Here is a 23,323-nt window from a genome sequence, read left to right on the forward strand (position 1 = left end):
TTACAGCTGGATCTCATGGAGGCATTTCCCCAACTAAAGCTCCTTTCTCTGTGATAACTCCAGCTGTGTCAAGTTGACACAAAGCTATCCAGTACACCAGCCCATATTTGGTTTCCTTATCAAGGCTTCCTTATCTCAGAACATTAAAATTTTCTGGAGCAGCCAACTTGTTGATGTTGTGTACTAATTTCTTTTTCAATTTTATTCTCTTATATTATTGACAGTTTTTCTTGCTTATAGAACAGAGTTTGAGCGGATGGCAAATGTACACAATACATGGCTTTTATGACATGACACAGCATGAGATGGACGGTGAAAGGAGAGAGTTAACTATATTGGATCATAGAAGAGGAAAGGCTAGGGAAAAGAATGAGTGTGTGTGTGTGTGTGTGTGTGTGTGTAAAAGTGAAAACTGAGTGAGGTAAATGAACAATGCATTTTGTGATGTCCATCATTCTGTAAAGAGGCATATATATTTATCCTGCGAGATGTGGGTGGGGTCAAGTGAGCTGCTGTCTCTAATTGGTGCTCCTTGGACCTGCACTGTCATGAGGTAAGTAAGCATCTAGTTCAGCCGAGTCACACAAGGCTCTCTCCTCCATACAAGCAAGGTTTATATCTCAGATGCAGTTTGAGCCCTCAGTGTGCAGAAGGCTTGGGAATACATTAATTGTGGTCTTTCTTTTTTGTGACTAAGGAATAAACTGGAATGTCAAGGTATTTGTTTAGAGTGTCACATTTCCCACAGCCACCCACATAGGATTTCTGACTTTTCACTATCATGAATGTGATCCCAATTTTCTTTTTAAATTATCTAAGTGTCCCAATTATCTCTCTATCTCCTTGTGGCTTTCTACCCACGTGAACAGAGGAAGAACTATTTTTACAATCAGGGTTTGACACATAGGACCTGCAGAGGATGGACTTTTACCATTTTACCCTGTCCCTTCCTTAACCTTTCCATACAGTGAATGGCATCTAACATCCTTTAGGCTTCCTGTTTATCTGTGTTCTCAGCTGGAGGTGGACATGTGTTTCCAGGGCTTGACTCCCAACTTAGGTCTTCAACAACAGCTTCAGAGAAATGTGAATCACAGACAGAGCTTTGTGAGTGCTGGCCTGTCTAGCTTCAGCCAGAGCTCCTGCCTGCTTGTCTGTCTTGGGGTTCTAGACCATTCTTGGCAGCATGTGTGTCTTAGTTGAGTTGGCTGCTATAATGTTCCCTGTGGTTCTCCAAAAGAAGAGGTTTCAGAAAACAGTGTCCTGCATTTCCAGGGGCAACTGGTAGAGAGGGTGTCACTCTTCATCACGGATTTCCTTCCAGCAACCTCATGTGAGACTCTCCCTTGTAGCATCCTTTCAAGAACTAGTTCCAGCTCATTGACTATTTCAGTTCTACGAATCCATCTCCAGTTGCCATGGCCATCCAAGCCATTCCTTCTGTATGTAGGTGGGGGTGTCATTTCCCTAATTGGTTCTTGATTGTGTCAATACAGACACAGAAGCTAATTGCTGGGCAGAGGAAAAAAGGTGGAATTTCCAGGTCCTAGGAAGAAGAGGAGTGGGGAGAGGGAGAGAGAGAGAGAGAGAGAGAGAGAGAGAGAGAGAGAGAGAGAGAGAGAGAGATATTTTCAGCCAGGCTTTGGGAAAGGAGCAGTATTACCATGTAAGGCCTGGGGTTGACTAGAACCGGCGGCGGCCTCGGCCACTCGTGGGATGCTGACTTAGGATAGCTGATGAGTTTAGTGCAGTAGATTCTGTGCCCAGCACTTGTGCTATCTTGCTGGCTTTTAAGTATTAGAACTGTCTGGTGTTTTCCATCTATGGTAACTCAGGTGGGCAGGAGAAAAGGCACAGGCAGGGCAGACACTGGAGGAGCCAGCTGCAGAGTGGTTGGCCAGTGGAGAGCGAGTGCAGTTCCCAGAACTCACAGCAAAAGCATCGGAGCTATTGGTTTGGTGAAGACGAGTGAGACTGGGACAGCTTGGCAAGGCTAGCCATGGGGGCTGAGTAAGAGGGCCATTGCTGGCTGCTGATCTTGGATCACAGCGCAGGCTGTGGCACTGGGCAAGGAGGGAGCGTGGTTTTTAAAAGTACTCACAACATCTGTAGATCCCTTTGGCTAAGTCACTGTGTGGATAATAGTGCCAGTAGAGAGGAGAGGTAGACTACGGCTGCCTCTTGGCTCATTCCCAACGGCAAGGGCCATCTTGGATAAGTACTGGGAAAGGGATATTACCTTCTATGGTATGATCTCATTGTTTCACGATCTGGCCCAACCTGCCAAGGCGCAGGCACAGGACTAGGATGCTCTAGTCCATCAGTTGGGGTGGAGCTTTTGCATTTAGGTAGAGAATGATACACATAATGTCTTCTGATAACTGTCACACCGCAACAAAAGAGCTGGCAAGGGACCCTCGGCAGGAAGGTTCTTGGCGTCTGGGCCCGGGCCTCTTGCTTAGAAAGGCAAGGGCTGACATTGCTTAGGCACCCCCAGCTCTATTTTGGTTTGACTGGGAAAGATATTTTTAATTGAAAAAAAATTATACAATATATTAAGGCATTTTAAAAAAAAACCCAAATGTAGGCTACTGGAGAGTTTCTTATTCCCCTTCATCCTTGAAAAACGTCACATCCATTCACTGTATTTCTGCATAGGCTCTTCTCAACAAGCAATCTGGAGGCATTTGTGACTTTCCAGTTTAGGTTATATGCCCTATCACCACCTATATTTTAGATTTTGTTAAAAACAAAACAAAACAATACACCTTTTCCATTTTGATCTGAGACAGCATCGCTTGTAATCTTATCTCACCTTAAGCTTTCTATGTAGCAAAAGATCAGCACCTTAAACTTCCAGTCTTCCTGCCTTGACCTCCTAAGTTCTGGGATTCAGAGTGGCAACTACCACACTTACTGTTCTCACTGTTGTGTTGTGCTGTGTTTTTTAATTTTATATGACGGTCCTTGTGTAGTTTATTTCTGTATGTGTGAGTGCATGTGTTCATATTTGCATGTGTGTACATGTGTATGAGAGTGCTGTGTGTGTGTAAAGAGCACAGGTTGACCCCAGCTGCTGTTTGTTTCTCAGGGGCCTTCCTTCTTGGTTTTAGAACACAGTCTTTCACTGGCCTGGAGTTCCCCAAGGCTGGCTGGCTGCTGAGCCCAGGAGTCTGCCTGTCTCAGTTCCACCATGTCCACCACTTTTTAAAATTAACTTTTTATTGATTCCTTGTGAGTTTCATATCATTCACCCCTGTCTTGCTCATCTGTCTCCCCAGTCCCTCATATCTGCCCTTTGCCCTTGCAACATTCTTACCAAAATAAAACATACAAATGATCAAACAACAACAACAACAACATTAACAACCAAAGCATAGAAATATCTCATTGTGGAAGCTATAGTGTCACAGTGTGTCCCACAGTTTACCTCTCTGTCCACACTTGTAAATGTTCATTGCAATGGGTCATTGGTCTGGTCTGAGGTCTCTGGCTTCTGTGACATCATCAATACTGGATCCTCATCGGGACTCTTCTGGGTCATCCTGTTGCCACCTTGTGTCATGGAGATCAGCAGATCCAGCCCTTTACACATTCAAATCATGTGCAGATTTTACAGATTTTTGGGTGGGTCAACTCAGAGGCCTGGATCTGGGCCTGCACGGCAACTGAGCTGGTCAGCACACTGGATGTCCCTTATCTGAACCACCAGGATGATCTTTCACTGTGCCAGCAAGGTAACCCAATGCCATCATCTGCAAGAGGCACGGTCAACTCTCCTGCTCTTATGTTCTCGGAAGCCCACTCACCCGCACCCACTCTACTGCGCTGTCCAGGCAAGGCATAGGGCCTACTCTCCCAAGTGCTACAGCCTGTGAGGGGCTGGGCCAGCTCTCCCACTATGTAGCTCGAATGAACAAAGGACTGCCATCTGCTTTGCCCCTGGCTGATATAGGAACACCACCACCAATAATGCGTTTCTTTGCCCATTGTTGGGGGTCATGTCTAGCTTTTTAAAACAAGGGTTAATTGGTTTCAGTGGACTGATTTGTTTCTTATTATGGGTTGGTTTCTTAGCTTGTTTCTTAAAATGCCTGATATAAGTTGCAAGTTTTATCTCTTTGGGTTGGATTTCTATTTTTTGAGGTGCCTTCTGACTTTGTAGTACAGGTTAGCTTGGGACTCAGTATGTAGCCTGGCCTTGCCTCCTCACATCAATCCTCCTACCTCACTCTCATCAGTGCTGGACTGACAAGCATCTGCCACCTCCATACACTCTTGAATTGCATTTAGGGGTGCATTGAACTTATCTGAAGAAAATGTAATCCTCATAGATTTTGATCTTAGGAGTTGTTGTTCAGAATCCAAGAAATGCTTAGTTCTGGGCTAAGCAGGCTCTTTTGAATGTACTAAACAATGCCCGAGCAATGATTAAGGCTTTCATCCGGCCAAGGGGAGCAGGCACAGGGCAGCCTTATGTAGTCACTGTGTACCACTCCGGCTCATCTTCCCCTGCATCACCTCTGGGCTTCTCTGAAGTTCACATCCCGCTCTGGTCCTGCAGCTCCCAGCCCCACCCCCTCAGCTCAGAGGCTCTGTTAGACTTCTTATCCTTATTTCCCTTCTCTGACCAGCTCTGAAGACTCCTGCAAGCATCTTCTCAATGTCCGTTTCTCAGGGAGAACTGTCCCTTTGTCCCCTGCTCCCTTTATAGGTTATTTTAGAGACAGAGTGAAACTTAACCCCTGGTTCCTTTTTATGGTCAGAAGAGAATTTTTAGTTGGATCTTTATTTAAAAAAATGAATCTCACCCAATTCCAGCTTATGGCCCATAAGATGTATAAACTATGTTTTTATAGATATTATATAATATTGCTCTCTACTTGGGAGATGGATGAAGATATTGCATTGCTTAAGAAAAAAATACTTCTCTGTTTTGTGAAAACATTTTTTTCACTGTCAGTTAAAGGGAAATTGCTACCACAAGTTGATGGTTATCAATAACCAGGAAGTAGTGTGAACTCACCAGTAGATTTGAAGCTGCTGTTTTGAGTAGGGGACTATATGTAAGAGGTGTCTGGTTATTAAGACTGCCTGGCCAAGTGGATCTGCTGTACTGGCCATCATTTGGTGTGATGTTGGAGTCTAACAGTACTGGCAGCTTGCCACCAGCTGCTCAAGTGCCCTTGGCATTTTTAATGTCCCTATTAGCCTTTGCTATAATGGTAGGCAATGCTGTGGTCGTTTTAGCCTTTGTGGTGGACAGAAACCTTAGACATCGAAGTAATTATTTTTTTCTTAATTTGGCTATTTCTGACTTCCTCGTGGGTAAGTTATGTATCTTTATTTAAAATTATCAAACTTAAAGTCGTGTAATTCCAGGGACCGTATGGGTTGGAGGGGCCAAGAAGAAAAGTTAAAGTGTTAGAACTTTGGGAAGGAGATGTGTGACACTTTAAAAAAAAACACTACACCTATGGATATTAGGGGAAGTTTTTATCTGAAAACAGGTTTTTTGTTTTGTTTTGTTTTTAGAATAAATGAATTCAGAATAGTTCTAAAGTTATTTTAGTGTCACAGTTAAGTTGTTTTCAGGGCGATTTTTAATTTGTTTAGAATTACAAGTACTCTTCCCTTAGTAAGTATCATTTCCTTTGTATCCAGTATTGAAGTAATAAGAATCACGTGCCTGCTGGAAGTGAGCATGACCAAGAAGTGGTACGGGCAGCGGGACAGGGACAGGGACAGGGACAGGAACAGGTTGGTCAGTGTCCTGTGTAGCATGGAATCGGACACAGTCAGCAATCAGCTGCTCTACATCTGACAGAGTTCCAGAGCATCATGTTATCGCAAGAGTTCACAGAAACCAGGTTCCTCTCTTTGAAAACATTTTTTAAAAATCATTTTCACTCCCTTATTGTTATCTCTTCTGTGAGCCTGGTGTTTTACCTGATGGGCATTCTGCTCTCCCCTCTTCCTGTTGGTCAGATAGGTACTAGAGTCCTTCAGAGGACCGATGCATCTCATGGGCGCTCCTAGGAGACTGTCTCTTGCTATAGCCACAGTTCTTTTCTTCATAGCTATGTAATGCTTGTGCTTATGTCAAAACATAATTCAGAGGACATTTCGTTCATTGCCCAAAACACAGTGGTTCCTCGGCAGACATCAGTCCCCTTCTCTTTTGATTTCTTGGCTGAAATGTTTTGACTCAGACTGAGTTTACCAATGCATGCGTCATACACAGTGAATATTAAGAGAGTTGGTCATTCCAGTACTATTAGCTAACCAGGAGATCCACAGAGAGGGTTTGTCTCTTTCTCCAATGGCACAGAATGCAAGATAAGTTCACAGGACCTTTGGGTATGATGGGAGGTGCCATGGGCACTCAGGGCAGAAGGAGGTACACTTGGTTACAGGACTGTGGCACCCCTAGTGTAACCCCGAGGACAGATAGGATATCTAGAGCTGAAGATGGGGAAGAGAGTGCCAAGACTCAGCCGTGGCACAGGTGGCATGTGCTGCAGGCTGGCTGCTGAAAAAACGGTTGGATGGAAGAAGCTAGGGCTGAAACTGGACGATGAAGGCCTTCACATAGTAATGTCAAAATCTAATGGAGCTTACCAAACAGAAATGCCAGGCCACAGATAAACAGAGCTAGCCAATTATCTATCTATCTATCTATCTATCTATCTATCTATCTATCTATCTATCTNTCTGTCTGTCTGTCTGTCTATCCTATCTATCTATCTATCTATCTATCTATCTATCTATCTATCTATCTATCTATCTATCTATCTATCTATCTATGGAGTGGTAGAAATTGAACCCGGGAGCCTCACCGTTAACAGAAGGAGTTACATTGTGTGTGTGTGTGTGTGTGTGTGTATCTATATCTATCTATATCTATATCTATACATGTATCTATATCTATCTATATCTATATATGTATATGTATATATTTATATTCATATATAATATATAAATATAAATTATATGTGTATATGTATTTATAAATATGTATATGTATATATATATATATGTGTACATATAGATATGTTTATTTGTGTGTGTGCTTTAATTATGTCAACAATCTTCCCACCCCTTCCTTCAATTTCATCCTCCAGCTAACATCCTCAGCTAGCTGCAGATCCTTCTACTTTGCTCTCCATGCTCACATCACACGTGTACAAGTGTGTATAAACACAGAAAGCAGTCTGCTATGAAAACACAGATCTCCTTTTCCCTCACAGGATTTTACAGCCTTTAGTAACACTTGGCCCTTAAAGAGATGGTGCACTGTGGCGCAGTGAGAGGAGACCACGAGGAGCCTGGTGGTAGGGAGGGGTGAGGTGCGGCGCTGAGAGAGGACACACTTCCATTCGAGGCTTGAGCACCGTAGCCAGGAGATGTGACCGATCTCTGAGAAATGGCTGTGTAGATGTGCTTGTTTGGTAAAATGGGCCAGGAGCAGCTTCGTTTCTGCTGAAAGAAGTCACGGGCAGGTTAAACAAAGTTTTTTTTTTTTTAAATGTGTACATGCAGACTGAGTGTGGTGGTCCATGCCTTTTATCCTAGCTCCCAGGAGGCAAAGGCAGGCAGATTTCTAAGTTTAAGGCCAGTCAGGGTTACATAGTGAGAACATATCTCAAACAAGACAAACAAACAGTTGTGTAGATATGTCTGTGTTTGTACAAGCTCCTTGTATGTGTGTGCCTGCACATGTGCATGTGTGTGTACCTGAAAATGGATGTGTACATGTACATGTGAAAGCCAGAAGACAACCTCATGTGTCATCCTCAGGAGCAGTAACTACTTCCTTTGTGGCAAGGTTTTTCATTGCCCCATAACTCACCAATTAGGATACACTCACTGCCTACTTGCAAGAAAACCACCTTACCAACTGAGCCGTCTCTCTAGCTCAAGAGCCCTGTGTCATCTGGCGGTCTTGTCCTTCATGCTTCCTGTGCCCTGACACCTTCTTCTGGAGATCTCTGTTAGCACAACACTCAACATGGGACAAGAAATGGGACAGTCCCTGAGAGCTTTGTGGACTAAGATCTGAGTGTTCTGCCAGTGTGCTTTCTCTTGCTATCCTCTCAAGGGTGAGCTCTGAGCCTGGCGGGATGCATGAAGGAGAGGTTTTCTGTAGCTGGAAGCCAGACACTTAGCATTATTACTACCATTATTATCATTACTACTAATGCTTTTATTGAATTGATTGACTTTAGTGTGTGGGTCGATGCTGTACCACAGGGAGCATGTAAATGCCAGAGGAAAACCATCAGGAACCAGTTCTGTCCATCACACGAATCCAGGCTTGCTGGCAGGTACTTCTACCTGCTGAGCCATCTTGCATCCATCCAACCCCCAAATTACTAGGCTAGCCATCTTTGTGGTTGGACCAAGCTCTAGATCTGTGGGGCAATGGCAAAATGCTTAGGTCCTCGGGTGCCTTTGGGACTGTGGTCCCTCCTTGCTCTGTGCACTTTTTGAGGTTTCAGAACCAGAGCCTGTAGAGACTCTAAATTTGTGGTAGCCAAGTAGCTAGCCAGCTTCCTAGACTGAATTTGTTATAGAGAAGTAAAGACATAGAAGAGCCTATGAGCCTGCTGTGCTGGACCCCATGTCGATGAGACAGAGAAGGCCGTCACGTGGTGTGCTCTCATCTGAACACTATCAGCTGTGGTGAGGGTGAGCTGTCCCTCACAGCCTCATGCGTTTGAACACATTGTCCTTGGCTGGAGGTGCTGTTGGGGACTTCCTGAGGAAGCATGTCATTGGGGACAGGCCCTGAGGTTCGATATTCCAATCTTGCTTCCCATGGGCTCTGATTCCTGACTGTTGACACAGTCCTGTTTGCCTGTGACCTCTGTACCCCTTTGAACCGTGAGACAAAATGAACCCAACCGCCCTTACATTCCTTCTTGTCCAGTATTTGATCAGAACAATAAGAAAAGTAGCTAGCACACTGTGCGTATAGATATAGAAGGAAATGCTTATTAAATTGGCACTGTGTGCCCAGTGCTCTCATCCATGGGCATTTATACCCTATCAGCCATATGGTGAATGGTCAGGAAAGTCTCTTCAGAGGTAAAATGTAGTTGATGCCAACAAAGCCTGGAACAATTTTATAGGGTGGGAAGTTTTTTGTTGGCTTTGTATTGTATCTATATGTATATCTATATGTATCACATCTAGATCTATATCTTTTTCCTTTTCTTTCTTTTTTTAAATTATTTTATTAGATATTTTCTTCATTTACATTTCAAATGCTATCCCGAATGTCCCCTATACCCTCCCCCTACCCTGCTCCCCTGCCCACCCACTACCACTTCTTGGCCCTGGCGTTCCCCTGTATGGGGCATATAAAGTTTACAACACCAAGGGGCCTCTCTTCCCAACAATGGCCGACTAGACCATCTTCTGCTACATATGCAGCTAGAGACACGAGCTCAGGGGGTACTGATTAGTTCATATTGTTGTTGCACCTACAGGGTTGCAGTCCCTTTCAGCTCCCTGGGTAATTTCTCTAGCTCCTCCATTGGGGTCTCTGTATTCTATCCTATAGATGAGCATTCACTTCTGTGTTTGCCAGGCACTGGCATAGCCTCACAAGAGAGAGCTACTATATCTATATCTTTACATACCAGTTCAGTTCAGGATTTCTCTCTTGGCTTCTGTATAGACTGAGACTACTGTAACAAAATACCAGAGGCTGGGAAGCTTAAACAATAAGAATCTGCGTTTTTACACATTTTAAAAACTGAAATATCTCAGGTCAAGATTCTACCAAATTTGGTTCCTAGTGAAGTCTCCCTTCCCTGTGGCCTTTTCTCTGCAGCTTCACATGGGTGGGAGAGGTGTGTGTGAAGAGAGGCAAACTCCGTCTCCTTTTATGTGACTATCAGTCTATTGAATCAGGGCTCCACCTTTGTGGCACGTTTACCCCGAGTCTTTCCTTTAGAGGTTCTATCTCTCAATAGAGCCACTTTGAGAATGTTAGAGCTTCACCATACAGAACAGGGAGAGGGATGAGCGCACAGTGTGGCCCCTCTGCACTCTCCGTCATCCTGCATCTCTGCTTCCTCTCACCCTTTGCTTGCTGTTTGCTTAAGGAGGAGGTAGCAGTTTTTTTGGTGGCTTGGACAGAAGGGCAACAACACACTGGTGTTGATTTTAAAGCAAACTAGGCTTGCCCACTGTCTTCCATTCATTCATGTAACAATTGCACACTTCAAACAGGCACAAAGACTGGCAAAGCCACTTACCTTCCTGATGCACGTGTGTGTGTGTGTGTGTGTGTGTGTGTGTGTGTGTGTGTGTGTTAAGCACACATGCCAAAGGCTCATTGCTCTAGCCATGGAAAAGGCCTTGTAAATTTCCAGAGCAGATTTGGCAGGAACATGTACAAGCAGGCCTGTCTCAGAGATATTTCAGGTTTGATTTTCTGAAACTGTTTGTTCTATGGAACCACTGTTCCATAGAGAGTGGAACCAAAAACAGGCCATCTATACCAGAACACCATGGAGACAGCAGGGATTTACCAAACCAAAGGGTTCAATCCCCAATCTGCAGGTCTGGCTGCCAAATTAGCAAGCTTCAGGTTCAGGGAAAGGCTCGCACTCAAGCAAGAAAGCGTGTATGGCTGGGCATGGTGGTTGGTGGTGCACGCCTTTAACCCCAGCACTTGGGAGGCAGAGGTAGATTTCTGAGTTCAAGGCCAGCCTGGTCTATAGAGTGAGTTCCAGGACAGCCAGGGCTACACAGAGAAACCCTATCTTGAAAAAAAAAAAAAAAAAAAAAAAAAAAAAAAAAAAAAAAAAAAAAAAAAAAAAAAAAAAAAAAGAGGTGGCCAACTATTATTTAATGCAGTTTCTAGAAACCTTAACACATCCCTTTTCACAGAGTTATGAAAAGTGTGGAAAAGAGTTTAAATCAGATCTCTCTCTTTATTCTTGAAGTCAGTAGTGTCTAGTGATTACTCATGTCTTCCATGGAAGACATGAATACAGAGGTGGAAAATATATGTGTCAGGAGCACTGAAAGCCACAACGATGAACCAAAATGTCCGTGCCTCAGTTCCAGGTACTTTGATTTACCTCAGGTAATCTTGGAGTTCTACTTTGTGCCCGAGTTGCCCTTCCCGCCCCTGCCCCAACTGATGATATGAAAGTTACCACAGAGACTCTTACTGATCATTGAAAGAACAATTGGTAGCATATGCCTGTAATCTCAGCCCAAGACCCAGAAGAAGGCTAAGGCAGGAGGATGACGGGTTTGGGGACAGACCAAACTACAGTGATTTCGAGAGCAGCTTGGGCTAGATAGCAAGATCCTATCTCAATAAACGAACCCTACCCCATAACCGAAACACAAAACTAGCAAGTTATCTGAACTACATAACTACATATAGGAATGGAAAACAGGTTTGGTGATACAGGCCTGTAATCCCAGCTACTGGGGTGGGGGCTGCTCCCAGGAGAGAGATAGAGAGGAAAACACACACACACACACACACACACACACACACACACACACACACACACGACTGACCAGGAAGAGAACCGTCCTGCAGGAGGAGGGCAAGAGATAAAGGAGAAAGCACAATAAAAATATCTTCATGCCTGATAATGTCACGGTGAAACCCTTTATTACATACAATTTTTATGCACAAAAAACTAAAAGAAAAAGGTAGCAAAATTTCTGAGAGTGTAAATGACCAAGGGATCTCAGCAGTCAGAGAGCTTCCAAGGACAGAGTGTGGGGGAAGGGCAGAGGAAAGCACATTTTCCTAGAGAGAAGAGGGGAGGAGGAAGCTTCATGTGCCTAGTGTAAGACCAGATCTCCCCCAGAAAACAGGAACGAGGAAGACATTCTAGGAGGAACAATGTTTCAAAGGAAACAGGATGTAAAAATCAGGGCTGCTGCTGGAGGCACTACTGTGGGAGGGCGGCCTGCCGCCATGTTTGGGTTGGACCGCAGAGAACATCCGTATGCATCGTGATGGAGTGGCTGGAAATAACGGTTAGGATCTCTGCTTCATTTGGGAATTGATAAGGAGTACCCACCGGTAGGTAGCTTGCTCATGACAACTATTTTAAAAATAACATTTAAAGAATGCATAGGGGATATCAGTGTACAGATCTTGACAAAATACCAACAGTATTTTTATCTAACATTGTTGGCACAGCATTACTACAACAAAATGCCTGGCACAGCTAACTTAGAAAGAAACAATTGAGATCAGTGTTGAGCAGTTGGAATCCAAGTTCGGGTGGCCCGTTGCTTTGGCTCCTGATGGTGTTACATGGTTGGTTGGGAGCACGTGTGCGGGTGAGCACCACATCTAGAATAGGGAAGAGGAACTTGGGCTCTGCACCTTTGTCCAGCGCATGCTCCGGCGAGCTAAGAGCCTCACACTTGGCTCCATCTCTACAGGTCTGCAGCACCTACCAGTCCTACCACGTTGAAGACCAAACTTTCCATAAGCACCTCTGAAGGACAGTTATCCAAATAGTAACAATAAGTGAGCTATATTCAGTGGATATGGACACGCCATTCTATGGTGTATCCATTAGAATGTACTTTTCTTTTGTAGTCAATTATGTGTATAGTTTTTAAATGTTTAAAAAGCTGATTATACATGTGTGTATGTTCGCGTGTGTGCATGTGTGCATATGTATGTGTGTGCATGCATGTCCATGGGTGCAGCGGTGCCACAGCATGTCATGCTCTGCGTATGTAAGTGAGAGCACAACTTGTAGGAGTTGGGTCTCTCCTGTGCCATGTGGATTTGGGGGATTTATCAAGTTTTGTGGCATCTACAGTTACTGAGCCATCTTGCTGGTCCAGTATTGTTTTTTAATTAATTTCCTCCTTGTACAGGTATGATCTCCATTCCTCTGTACATCCCTCACGCGTTGTTTAACTGGAATTTTGGAAGTGGAATCTGTATGTTTTGGCTCATTACTGACTATCTTTTGTGCACCGCATCTGTCTACAATATTGTCCTCATTAGCTACGATCGATACCAGTCAGTTTCAAATGCTGTAAGTCGCAATGTTCATTCATTTTTCTTACAAGACTACAGTTGTACATTCTGGGTCCTTAGGCCTGTACTGCACCTAACCCTGTACTGGGAATGTTGGAGATGAGTCCCAGGGATGAAACCCACTGACTTTTATTCTGCATGATCTGGTTAACTTTATCAGTGTTTGAAATGGGCTAGAAAGGATCAAAGAAAATTCAGGGTTCATTATGCGGAGTGCTAACTGAGTCTTCTGTAGCTTGGCTCTCTGTGAGATTCCAATCTCTATTCCATGGCTAAGTTGCAAGCTCAGTATTTCTCTCAAGATAGTACTCTGTGGGCAACTAGAAAGAATCTCTTAGTGAATGGGTGAGAAAATCGATTTTGAACCCTCCCAAAGAGAAGATGGTGATACAGCAGGGCCAGCTTAGGATGCACGGCAAGAAAACTGAACTTAGACAAAATCTGGAATAGCCTCATCAGTGAGTTAGCAGCAGTTCTTAAGATAAGCCTCTCAGCAATAGAATAAAGGAGAAAATAGGGTGTGGTTAGAATGCAGCCACAGAACTGTGGTGCAGTGATTCGTGACCTTAAAAAAAAAAAAAACCAACAAAAAAACAGAAGAGTGGATCTGGGAGATAGGAAGGTGGGGGGGGTGAGGGACAGAGCAGTAGAGGGAGGTGTTGTTCTTATCTTTCGCCTTGTTTGAGGTTTGCTGTTTTTCCATTGTGTGTGCCAGGCTAGCCTGTCTGTAAACTTGAGGGCATTCTTCTGTGTTTAACTCCTCTCTCTCCTCAGCAGATGTTCTAAGCGCACACTGCTGGAGCCTGGCCTTTCCTGAGTGTTGGGGGTCTGAACTCAGGTCTTCACGCTTGCCTGATAAGTGCTTCCCTCTGAGCAAGCGCCTCCTCAACCCGCATTTGCAACCTTTGACGACTTCACTTAACTGTTGAACCTTAGGATCACAAAGCTTTGGGGGACACTGTATGGCCCATGCACCTAAGTGCTAAGATACAGACATAAGTATTTTAGGAATGGTAGTGATTCAGACGGAGGCATACCCAGAGACATATGTGTCGAGTTCTGACTGGCATGCTCCTGCCTGAGTGTACCCAAGAGGACAAGACATTAGGTTAGATAAAATATAAAGTGTTGGAACAAAGAGATTATAAAATACTGTTGTTATTCAAGAAAGACACACATATTTTGCTTTCACGGAATACTCTGAAAAAACATAGACAGTTCCACTTCAGGGCATCACTTCCCAGTCCCTGACATTAGCAGGGCGACTCTGCCTATTAAAGGTTAGGGAACAGCAAATATTTATTATCCAGGACCCAGTAATAATATTTTTTAGTTTTGTAGTACCTGTGGTATTCTTAGCTATGCTGTTGAGAATACCTCGATGATTTGTGAAGTGTGTGGTGGTGGTGGTGGTGATGGTGGTTGTGATGGTAGCAGTGGCGGTGGTGTGTGTGTGTGTGTGTGTGTGTGTGCACGCGCGCTTCCTATATTCATACTAGTTTTGTTTTAAGAAATTCTCTGGCAGTGAAGGCCACCAATTTTTTAAGATATAGGTGGCTGGGACTCAATTCCTAGGAACAGAGTTGAGCACAGGGCAGACTCTACATGTGAAACATGTCAACCATGGCAGGGCAGCTAAGAATGCACTTGTACTTTGTGGGGATAAATCCAATACTCCTGATGGCTCTCAAGCAGGGTCATAGGAAACTCAGTTTTGTCCGAAGCTGTAAGTAGAGGAGATAGTGACGAGAAACCGGAACCTCAGCCCAGGAAGTAGAAATATGCCCATAATTTTGAAAGTGAAACTTCATCGAAGGTGGCCATAATGTTTGTTGTTCAAGGATGTCTTCTGGAAGGTCCAGGCTAACGGTGGGTGATGAAGATGGGCCTTGTGTAGTGGAATTTTCCCTTAATTAATTGATTAATAATAAAGACAGCAAGAAGCTAATCACTGGGCGAGGAGGAGGCGGGCCTTCCGGATCTGAGAGAGGAAGGTGGAATGGAGAAGAAACCAAGTTCTTTTTTTGGATGGTGAGGCAGGAACAGTAGGAAGCACCATGGGGACTGAGAACTGTTAGATCTGGTGGCGGATTCCACCACCAGAAGATTTCTAACATAGAATAGTTAATGAGTTTAGGACGATAGATTCCACACCCAGTGGTTGTGTTTGATTCTAAACTAAGATTGTCTGGTGTTTTCCATTTTGCCGTAAATTAACTGAGCTCCAGGGGAAAGGTGGAGCATGGGCTAGTAAGTGCGCCCCCAGCTAGCAGTGGAAATTTGGGAGTGCTGAGTGGTTTGGCAGCAGCTAGCCCCAGCGACCTAGAGAGCTATTTCGGAGATCCCAAGAAGCAGAGTCAGTGTTGGTGGGAGAGGCACTGGCAAGGGGAAACATTCGGTCTCTGGTTATGTACCTGGCAGGGAACAGACCAAGACCCCGGCTGGTGCCAAGTCAGCGATAGCATAGAGAGAGTGTGCCTAGGATGAAAGTCAGGAGAGAAGATTCTTCCTTTGCCTTCATATGAAGAGAGAAACTGCAATGAAATCTAAGCCATGATGAATAGTGTCGGGGGACCGGCCGAGAATCCCTAGTGCAGCAGGGTCTGTGTGGCAGGAATTACTCTCTCTTTGATCTGGAAGCTACAAGTTCAATGCCAGGGAGGCTGCCCTCTCTCTGAAGTCTCTGGGAAGATGTCCATAGCTTTCTCATGGGCCATCTTTGGCTTGGAGATACTTCACAGCAACTCTTTGCTATCATGTGGCCAAAGATGAAGGCTGTAAACCAGGATGGGCACCCAGCACAATGTGGATGGCATGACAAGAATCTCCACGTGAGAATGAGTGAATGGTGGCCACTGCCCAGGGGCTGCATGCACCTCAACAGCTACTTGTTCACAGGCAGAAATCAGAGGGAATGTGTGGTTTTTATTTATTCTTCCTCTTCTTATAAGGACACCAGTCATTACTGGATCAAGGTGATCCCAAGTTCAAAATGATGTCATCCTATCTTAATTATATCTGTCAACACCATATTTCCAAATAAGGTCACATTCACAGGTACTTGTGGATAGGATGCAGTAGAACTCATTTGGGAACTCAGTTCAGTTGAACACAGGTGCTTACCTAATTATTAATACCAGAAGATTCCAGAGGGCCTTCCTGTCTCCCAGATGGAACATGACTGACCGGGGTAGGGAAGGAGGCAGGACAGGGAGCAAAGTCCTGAGCAGTGTACGTGCTTTGTAGAAGGTGAGACTGATTTCGGAGAGGCCATTGCAGTCACCTGGGTCTGGATTCCAGTGGTACTCCAACAGTCATCTGTCAAGAATGCTCCTCAGAGATGAAGACAGGATGAGACTGCCATCCCCTTCCCAGGTCCCTGGGATGTCCCTTAGCTCACTTGACCTTATGCAAAGTGAAAGAGAGAAACATCTCCAGCATATTGCCTTATATCATTACAAAGCATCAACAGGGCAATTAAACTAAATGCAGGTTTATGACCATCTGGGTATTGTCCCCATCTCTACAACCATTAGACTCAGTGCAAATGATGGATTAATTAGTGTCCTGAGAAGTGGGAGATGGGAAAGTGGGCTGTGTGTGGAAGCTGTGATCAGCATCACAGGCCATCTTACTTCTGAGCTCATTCTCAGAAATACCAGCAGTTTGGTGTATGTGTGTATGAAGGGATGGGGGCCCACATTTCTTTATGGTTAAAAAGTTAAAAAAATTATTAACCACTTCCCTCTTACCAACAGCCATTGGCATGCGTGTGCAGTAAATCAAAGGGTCACCCTTCGTCTCTTAAAAATATGAAAACATGCTCTAGTGAGGTTTTAAAACTCACAGAGAAAGTAAGATCCAACCAGGGGAGGTTGTTGGCACCTCTCTTCTTGTGAGTAGGGGCATGGGAGAAACCTGGAACATTTGAGCTGGAAGGAAGCACACAAGTTCAGAGAGATTGATGGCCCACAGGATTGAAGCAAATGCCAGCCTCTTTTTCATTTGTTGCTCTTGCAGAGGACCATGGATTGATTCCAAGCATCCATACTGTGGTCCACAATTATCTGTAATGTATCTTTGGTTCTTGGGGATCAGATGTCCTCTTTGTCCTTTAGGAGCCCCACACATGCATGTAGCATACACACATACATGCAGGCAGAACACCCATACACATAAAAATAAATAAGTATAAAACCAAACCAAACCAACCAAACCAGAAAACCCTTCTTGGTTCTGTGACAGACTTGCACTAACAAAGAGTCAGAACTAGGAGGACCCCAAGTTTAAGGGCAGTTGGGGCTATATGATTAATTCAAGGACAAACTGAGCGACAGAATGAGTTTTTGCCTTGAAAAGGAAGGGCCAGGATGTAGCTCAGGAGTAGATCATCTTCCTGGCATTGGCAGGGCTCTGGATTTGATATTTTAGTTGAGATATTTATTCCAGATACAAAGCAATTGGTCTTTATGTGCCTTTCAATTTTAAAAGATTGTCTTGAAATTGACACAAAGATCACAAAGGGTATCACTCACTCACAGACTCTAACTTCAGTTGTCCTTGTGGAAGTCTGACTTTGTCACCCTCAGACAGCACACACACACAGACACACACATATAGATCGGACACAGACACACAGACACACATACACATAGAACCACAACTCTTTCACGCAAACACACCACACACACACAGAAATACAGACATAGACAGATACACACACAGATACACACACAGATACACACACAGATACACACACAGATACACACACAGATACACACATAGATACACACACAGATACACACACAGATACACACAGACATACACACAGAGACACAGAAACAGAGACACGGAAAGACATACAAGTAGGCACAGAGTCACACAAACATATAGATACATAGACACACATAAACACACACACACACACACACACACTCACACACGGACACACACAGACACACAGACACTCCCTGGCACCTGCTGTAGTCATGCCTCTCAACATGGCTTATCCTTATGGTTTTGGTTGTGATGGAAACACTTAGAGATAGAAGTGCCCTGAGAGTGTTCAGAAACACAGCATCACTCCAACCTGGCCAAGTGTCTTCCTGGGGGCGTCTCTTGGGAGTGGTGCAAGGGTTCTCTGTTGTTGGCCTCACCGTGGGGTTCCTGTGTAAACAGCTCTGAGTATATTCTTCCTGAGTGTCAGGATCAGATAAGCCATGACCTTTAAAGCTTTAAAGCTGTGCCTATGGTACAGAAAGGGTTTTGCCCTGTAATGTGGTACATGTCTTTCTCTACACGTTTATCTACATGAATTCCCCAAACCACGATGCTTTCTTTAACTGAAGCATCGTCCAACAGTGTGTCCACTCTGTGATGCATTCTCACACTGACGTGTGTCTCACTGAAGAGAATACTGCCACGTTCTAGGCTGCAGATGGAGAACTGCGGAGAGTGTTCTCAGTTCACGTAACTGTTCAGGTTAGAGTCAGGGAAAATTCCTTCCTTCCTTCCTTCCTTCCTTCCTTCCTTCCTTCCTTCCTTCCTTCCTTCCTTCCTCTTTGTTTGCTTGCTTCTTTCTCTCTGCATGAGTATACACATATGTGCATGCATGTGGTGGTCAGAAGGATCATCCCTGAGGTACCATCTACCCTTTTCATGCATAAGTATGCATTTGTTTATGTGTGAACAGGTGCCATGTGTGTGCGCGTGTGTATGCAAGTGTGTGTAGAGGCTAGAAGACCGCTTTAGGTGTCATCCTTACAAAATGCCATTCCTTTGAGACAGGGTCTTTCTTTGGCCTGGAGCTCACCAATTAGGCTAGACAGACTGGCCAGAGGCCTCAAATATTCTCCCATCCCTCCTGCCCGGGTGCCAGGATTACAAATTCATGCCACCACAGCAGGCTTTGAGAAAACTGCTTTCTTAGTTTAGATAGTGTCCATGGCCTTGTTATGGAGTTCAGATCTTCACCTGATTGTGTGCTGTTTTCTCTTGAGAATCATTGAGAAAGCCAACATCACCTGAGTTAATGTAGCTCTCGCACATCCCTGGAACATGCATGTTTTTATTAAACCACATAAGTTGTCTGGTTTCTTGTAGGTGTCTTACAGGACCCAACACGTTGGCATCGTGAAGACCGTTGCTCAGATGGTGGCAGTTTGGATCCTGGCTTTCTTGGCAAACGGCCCGATGATTCTGGCTTCTGATTCTTGGAAGAACAGCACGAACACAAAGGACTGTGAGCCTGGCTTTGTGACCGAGTGGTACATCCTCGCCATTACAACGCTCTTGGAATTCCTGCTCCCTGTCATCTCCGTGGCTTATTTCAATGTACAGATTTACTGGAGCCTGTGGAAGCGTAGGGGTCTCAATAGGTGCCCCAGCCACGCTGGATTCTTCACTACCGCTTCCAGTGCCTCTGGACACCCACACAGAGCTGGGTTTTCTTGCAGGACAAGTAAGCCTGGATCAACGGAATCAGCTGCATCCCTTCATTCAGAAAGTCCTCGAAGAAAGGGCAGCGTCCTGATGTCCTTAAGGACGCACATGAGCAGCAGTATCACTGCCTTCAAAGTCGGCTCCTTCTTGCGATCGGAAAGTGCGGCGCGTCACCAGAGGGAGCACGTGGAGCTTCTCAGAGGCAGGAAGCTAGCCAGGTCACTTGCTATCCTTCTGAGTGCTTTTGCCATTTGCTGGGCTCCGTACTGTCTGTTCACAATTGTCCTTTCAACTTACCACAGAACGGAGCGTCCCAAATCGGTTTGGTACAGCATTGCCTTTTGGCTGCAGTGGTTCAACTCGTTTGTTAATCCCTTTCTGTACCCTTTGTGTCACAGACGTTTCCAGAAGGCTTTCTGGAGGATACTTAGTGTGACAAAGCAACCAGTACCGTCACAGAACCAGTCAGTATCTTCTTGAGGAGAACGGCTTCACGAGTTCCAACTTTAGTTTCTGTCCTCTGAACGGATCTGAGCTTCCGTCTTGCTCTGTCCACTCACGCAAACAATGCACAAAATGTAATGTCTGAAAACTTTAATAAAAACCTTCCACATGCAAGTCAGTGGAACACGAGTCAACAGTAGTTTAGGAAACGTGACAGACTGAGAGCTGCAAAACTACTAATATTTTCCTCAGGGCTCTCTGTCTCTTTCTTGATACAACATTGATTGTGTTAGGCCTGTATTCTTTCTGCACTCAGTGTTTCCCCCAGTAGTGTTAGTTTCTTTTTTTTTGTGTGTGTGTGTGTGCGCGTGTGTGTGTGCGTGCGTGCGTGTGTGTGTGTGTGTGTGCACGTGTGCATGCGTGTGTGCATGTCTCTGTGTGTGTGTGCGCGTGCGTGTGCATGTGTGCGTGCATGTGTGCGCGTCTCTGTGTGTGTGTGTGTGTGTGTGTGTGTGTGTGTGTGCATGCAGGTGGCTTCAGAGGCCAAACCATGTGGGGTTGGAGTTACAGGCAGCTCTGAGACACAGAACATGGGTGTTGGTCACTGAACCTGGGTCCTCTGTAAGTTAGCACACTTACAGCTTCCTTCCTGGCGGAGCACACTCTCCAGCTCCAAGTTTCTGTTTTCTACGTTCTGGTCACACAAATGGGTTTAGTTTGGAACATCATCCCTTAAAGAAGAATTGGGCAAGAAGCCCGGCCCCTGTCCTGAACCCGTGCCGCGTCAGAGAGCTCTGTGGTTAGCGGGCAGGGGTGACAAGGCTAGAGTTGGCAAAAGTAGGGTTGGAGTGAGCCCAGGTTAGCTCATGGGTTTTTGTAGCTCTTCCTCCCAGGATCCCATCAGGAAGGAGGATGGTGAGGACAGGGGGATCACCCTTACTTGAAAGGTCCTCTTGTCCCGTTTTTTTTCCTGCCCTCTCTTCCTGGCTTCCATATCTCACCTAAAACTTACCTTGATGAGAATATGGGTGAGAGAGGAAGAGGGAGTGGATGGGAACACAATATGGCCAAACTACCCTCTGTGCCATCTATGCCACCAGTGGACGTTGGTAATCATTTACAAATTTAAAAAAATATGTAGCCGGGCGTGGTGGCGCATGCCTTTAATCGCAGCACTTGGGAGGCAGAGGCAGGCAGATTTCTGAGTTTGAGGCCAGCCTGGTCTACAAAGTGAGTTCCAGGACAGCCAGGGCTACACAGAGAAACCTTGTCTCGAAAAAAAAAAGTGTATGAATATTTTGTGTACATGTATGTCTGTGCAACATATGTGTGCCTAGTGGCAGTGGAGGCCAGGACTGATGGTCACGGGTCACCGTGGGGATGCTGGAAACGAACCTGTGTCCTCTGGAACGGCAGCTAGTTCTCCTAACTGCTGAGACGCCCCTCCAGTCCCAGATGCCAGTAATTATTAGTAAAATATTCTTGTGCTTATTTAGTGTGTCCTGAACTCGTCGGCACAGTGCTTTGCGTGTCTCCTTCCTGGTGTGCCGAGTGTGCATTAGCTTTCCCGAGGATCCTGTGTTACTACTGCTATGGTTGTCTTGTCCTTTTTTTTTTTTTTGAGATGTGATTATTACATAATCCATGACAGCGTCAAACCTGTGACCCTCCCGCCTTGGCCCCCAAGGGTTAGGGTTATAGATACAACTAGTACCCCGATGGACTTAAATGCGCTTCCTTTTTTCTCTTTCAGAATTCTATGCTGAAGTTGTCATCAAGTTTCATTTTACCACTGTTAACTCTATCACCCCATAAAGCCTTATCAGGACTTGTTCTGTAACTTCTGAGAATTCTTGTGCAATTTAATAATTTTCATATTTCTTTTAAACTTTTTGTCTTTTAACTTAACTTTTTAGTTTAGTATATGAAATATCAGGTTTCCTTAGGGCATCTTCATACACATGTCCTCTTACATGTTGCCTTTATTAGACCCATTTAAAACTCTGATTAATTACAAACACGAAAGCTTGAAGATTTTTAAAGCCCACGAGGGTGCAAGACTGGATCTCATTTTGTACCTGTTCACACCTTACGTAGCCAGAGACTTAATAGTTAACGTAAGTTCAGAAATACCCGAGCAGTAAGCTGTCATAAATGCACAACTTTCCCTCGGTTTCTATATATCAGCTGTCTCTAAACGTTAGCTTAGTAATTTTAGACTTTATGTGGTCTCTGAGGGCTCAGATGTTTATGGAATGTAGCCATCCTGTGAAAACTTCTCTCAGCTGGGCCATGGCGAAGGCAGAGCTACATATATGCAGTTTCTAAAGGGCGACACATGCTGGATTTCACTCTACCTAAGGTGCCGTGAGTAAGATGCCAATACCTCCTGATAAAATAGAAAATACTGCAAATTATCTGTGATATGACACTTTGACAGTCACGTTCATTATCCCATTCACGAGGAGCTGAGAAGTGAGCAAGATGAACTCAGAGAGAGTCCAGTGGCCGTTCTATAAGAATTTGAAAAAAAAAAAAAAAAAAAGAAACACCTGTCGCTGGTGCATGGATGTATTCCTCAAACACATGCTCATTGTGGCTCCATAATGCACCAACCACTAACTGTAAATAAATACATATGTTGCCATGACTTGCATCCAACATGATTTTCTCTTATGTCTTATGCTCTCTGCAGCCCCTACCTTTCACATGCTAACATTGTAGCTCTTTCCATTGACAACGATTTGCTTTGTCCTGTATACTTCTGCCATTGGGCAGTGAAAGGGACACCTAGTTCTGAGGCTAGTCCTCAAGAGTCTGGCGCATCCCTTTCTCTCCTGAGTTTCCCAGCAGGCTGTGCTGCTGGAGGATGAGAGGGCATATGGGCTAGAATCAAGCTGTGCTGACCCAGGGTGTCTTGAAGCAAGTGATCTCTAGTGGACTCAGCAGCTCCCTGGAGAGGCAGGGACATCTGAGGCAACAGGAGGCTGGCCTGGGTGGGACAGAGGACCCAGACACTGGCAAGGCTCATTCTTGGAGTGGTTGCTATTCAGCTGCAGCTATCTGACAAGGAAACATGGATTCTACTATGTATGAAACCGGGCGTTTGACAGCAGAAGAGAGAAGTAGGCACTGCCATGACTGAGTCCTGTGTGAGTGCTGGGACAGAGGACACAAACATTACTATGCAACCGTAAGCTTCATAGAAAGGTCATGGCTACTTCTTTACAGGAGCGTATTCAATGCTAGATGATTTAGGAGTGAGGGTAATTGACTTCAGAATCCCATAAACTACACAATGTCAGGAGGGATGGGCATGCTTGTGGGAGTGGAGTTGCGTTATGTCATGGATGCAGGGAGAGCAGGGAGCTATGCATCTCTCTCCCC

General features: G+C 44.9%; 1 protein-coding gene across 1 annotated transcript; it reads left to right on the forward strand.

The window, feature by feature from the left end:
• Positions 1-5,081: 5,081 nt before the first annotated feature.
• Positions 5,082-20,273, forward strand: Hrh4 (histamine receptor H4). Its single transcript, XM_021215052.1, has 3 exons — positions 5,082-5,328; positions 12,886-13,049; positions 19,154-20,273. The coding sequence occupies exons 1-3, from the start codon at positions 5,136-5,138 to the stop codon at positions 19,970-19,972; spliced, it is 1,176 nt and encodes a 391-aa protein (XP_021070711.1). The 5' UTR covers positions 5,082-5,135; the 3' UTR covers positions 19,973-20,273.
• Positions 20,274-23,323: the final 3,050 nt, after the last annotated feature.

The sequence above is a fragment of the Mus pahari genome, chromosome 15 (genome assembly GCF_900095145.1).
Source record: "Mus pahari chromosome 15, PAHARI_EIJ_v1.1, whole genome shotgun sequence".
Classification (NCBI taxonomy): Eukaryota; Metazoa; Chordata; class Mammalia; order Rodentia; family Muridae; genus Mus; species Mus pahari.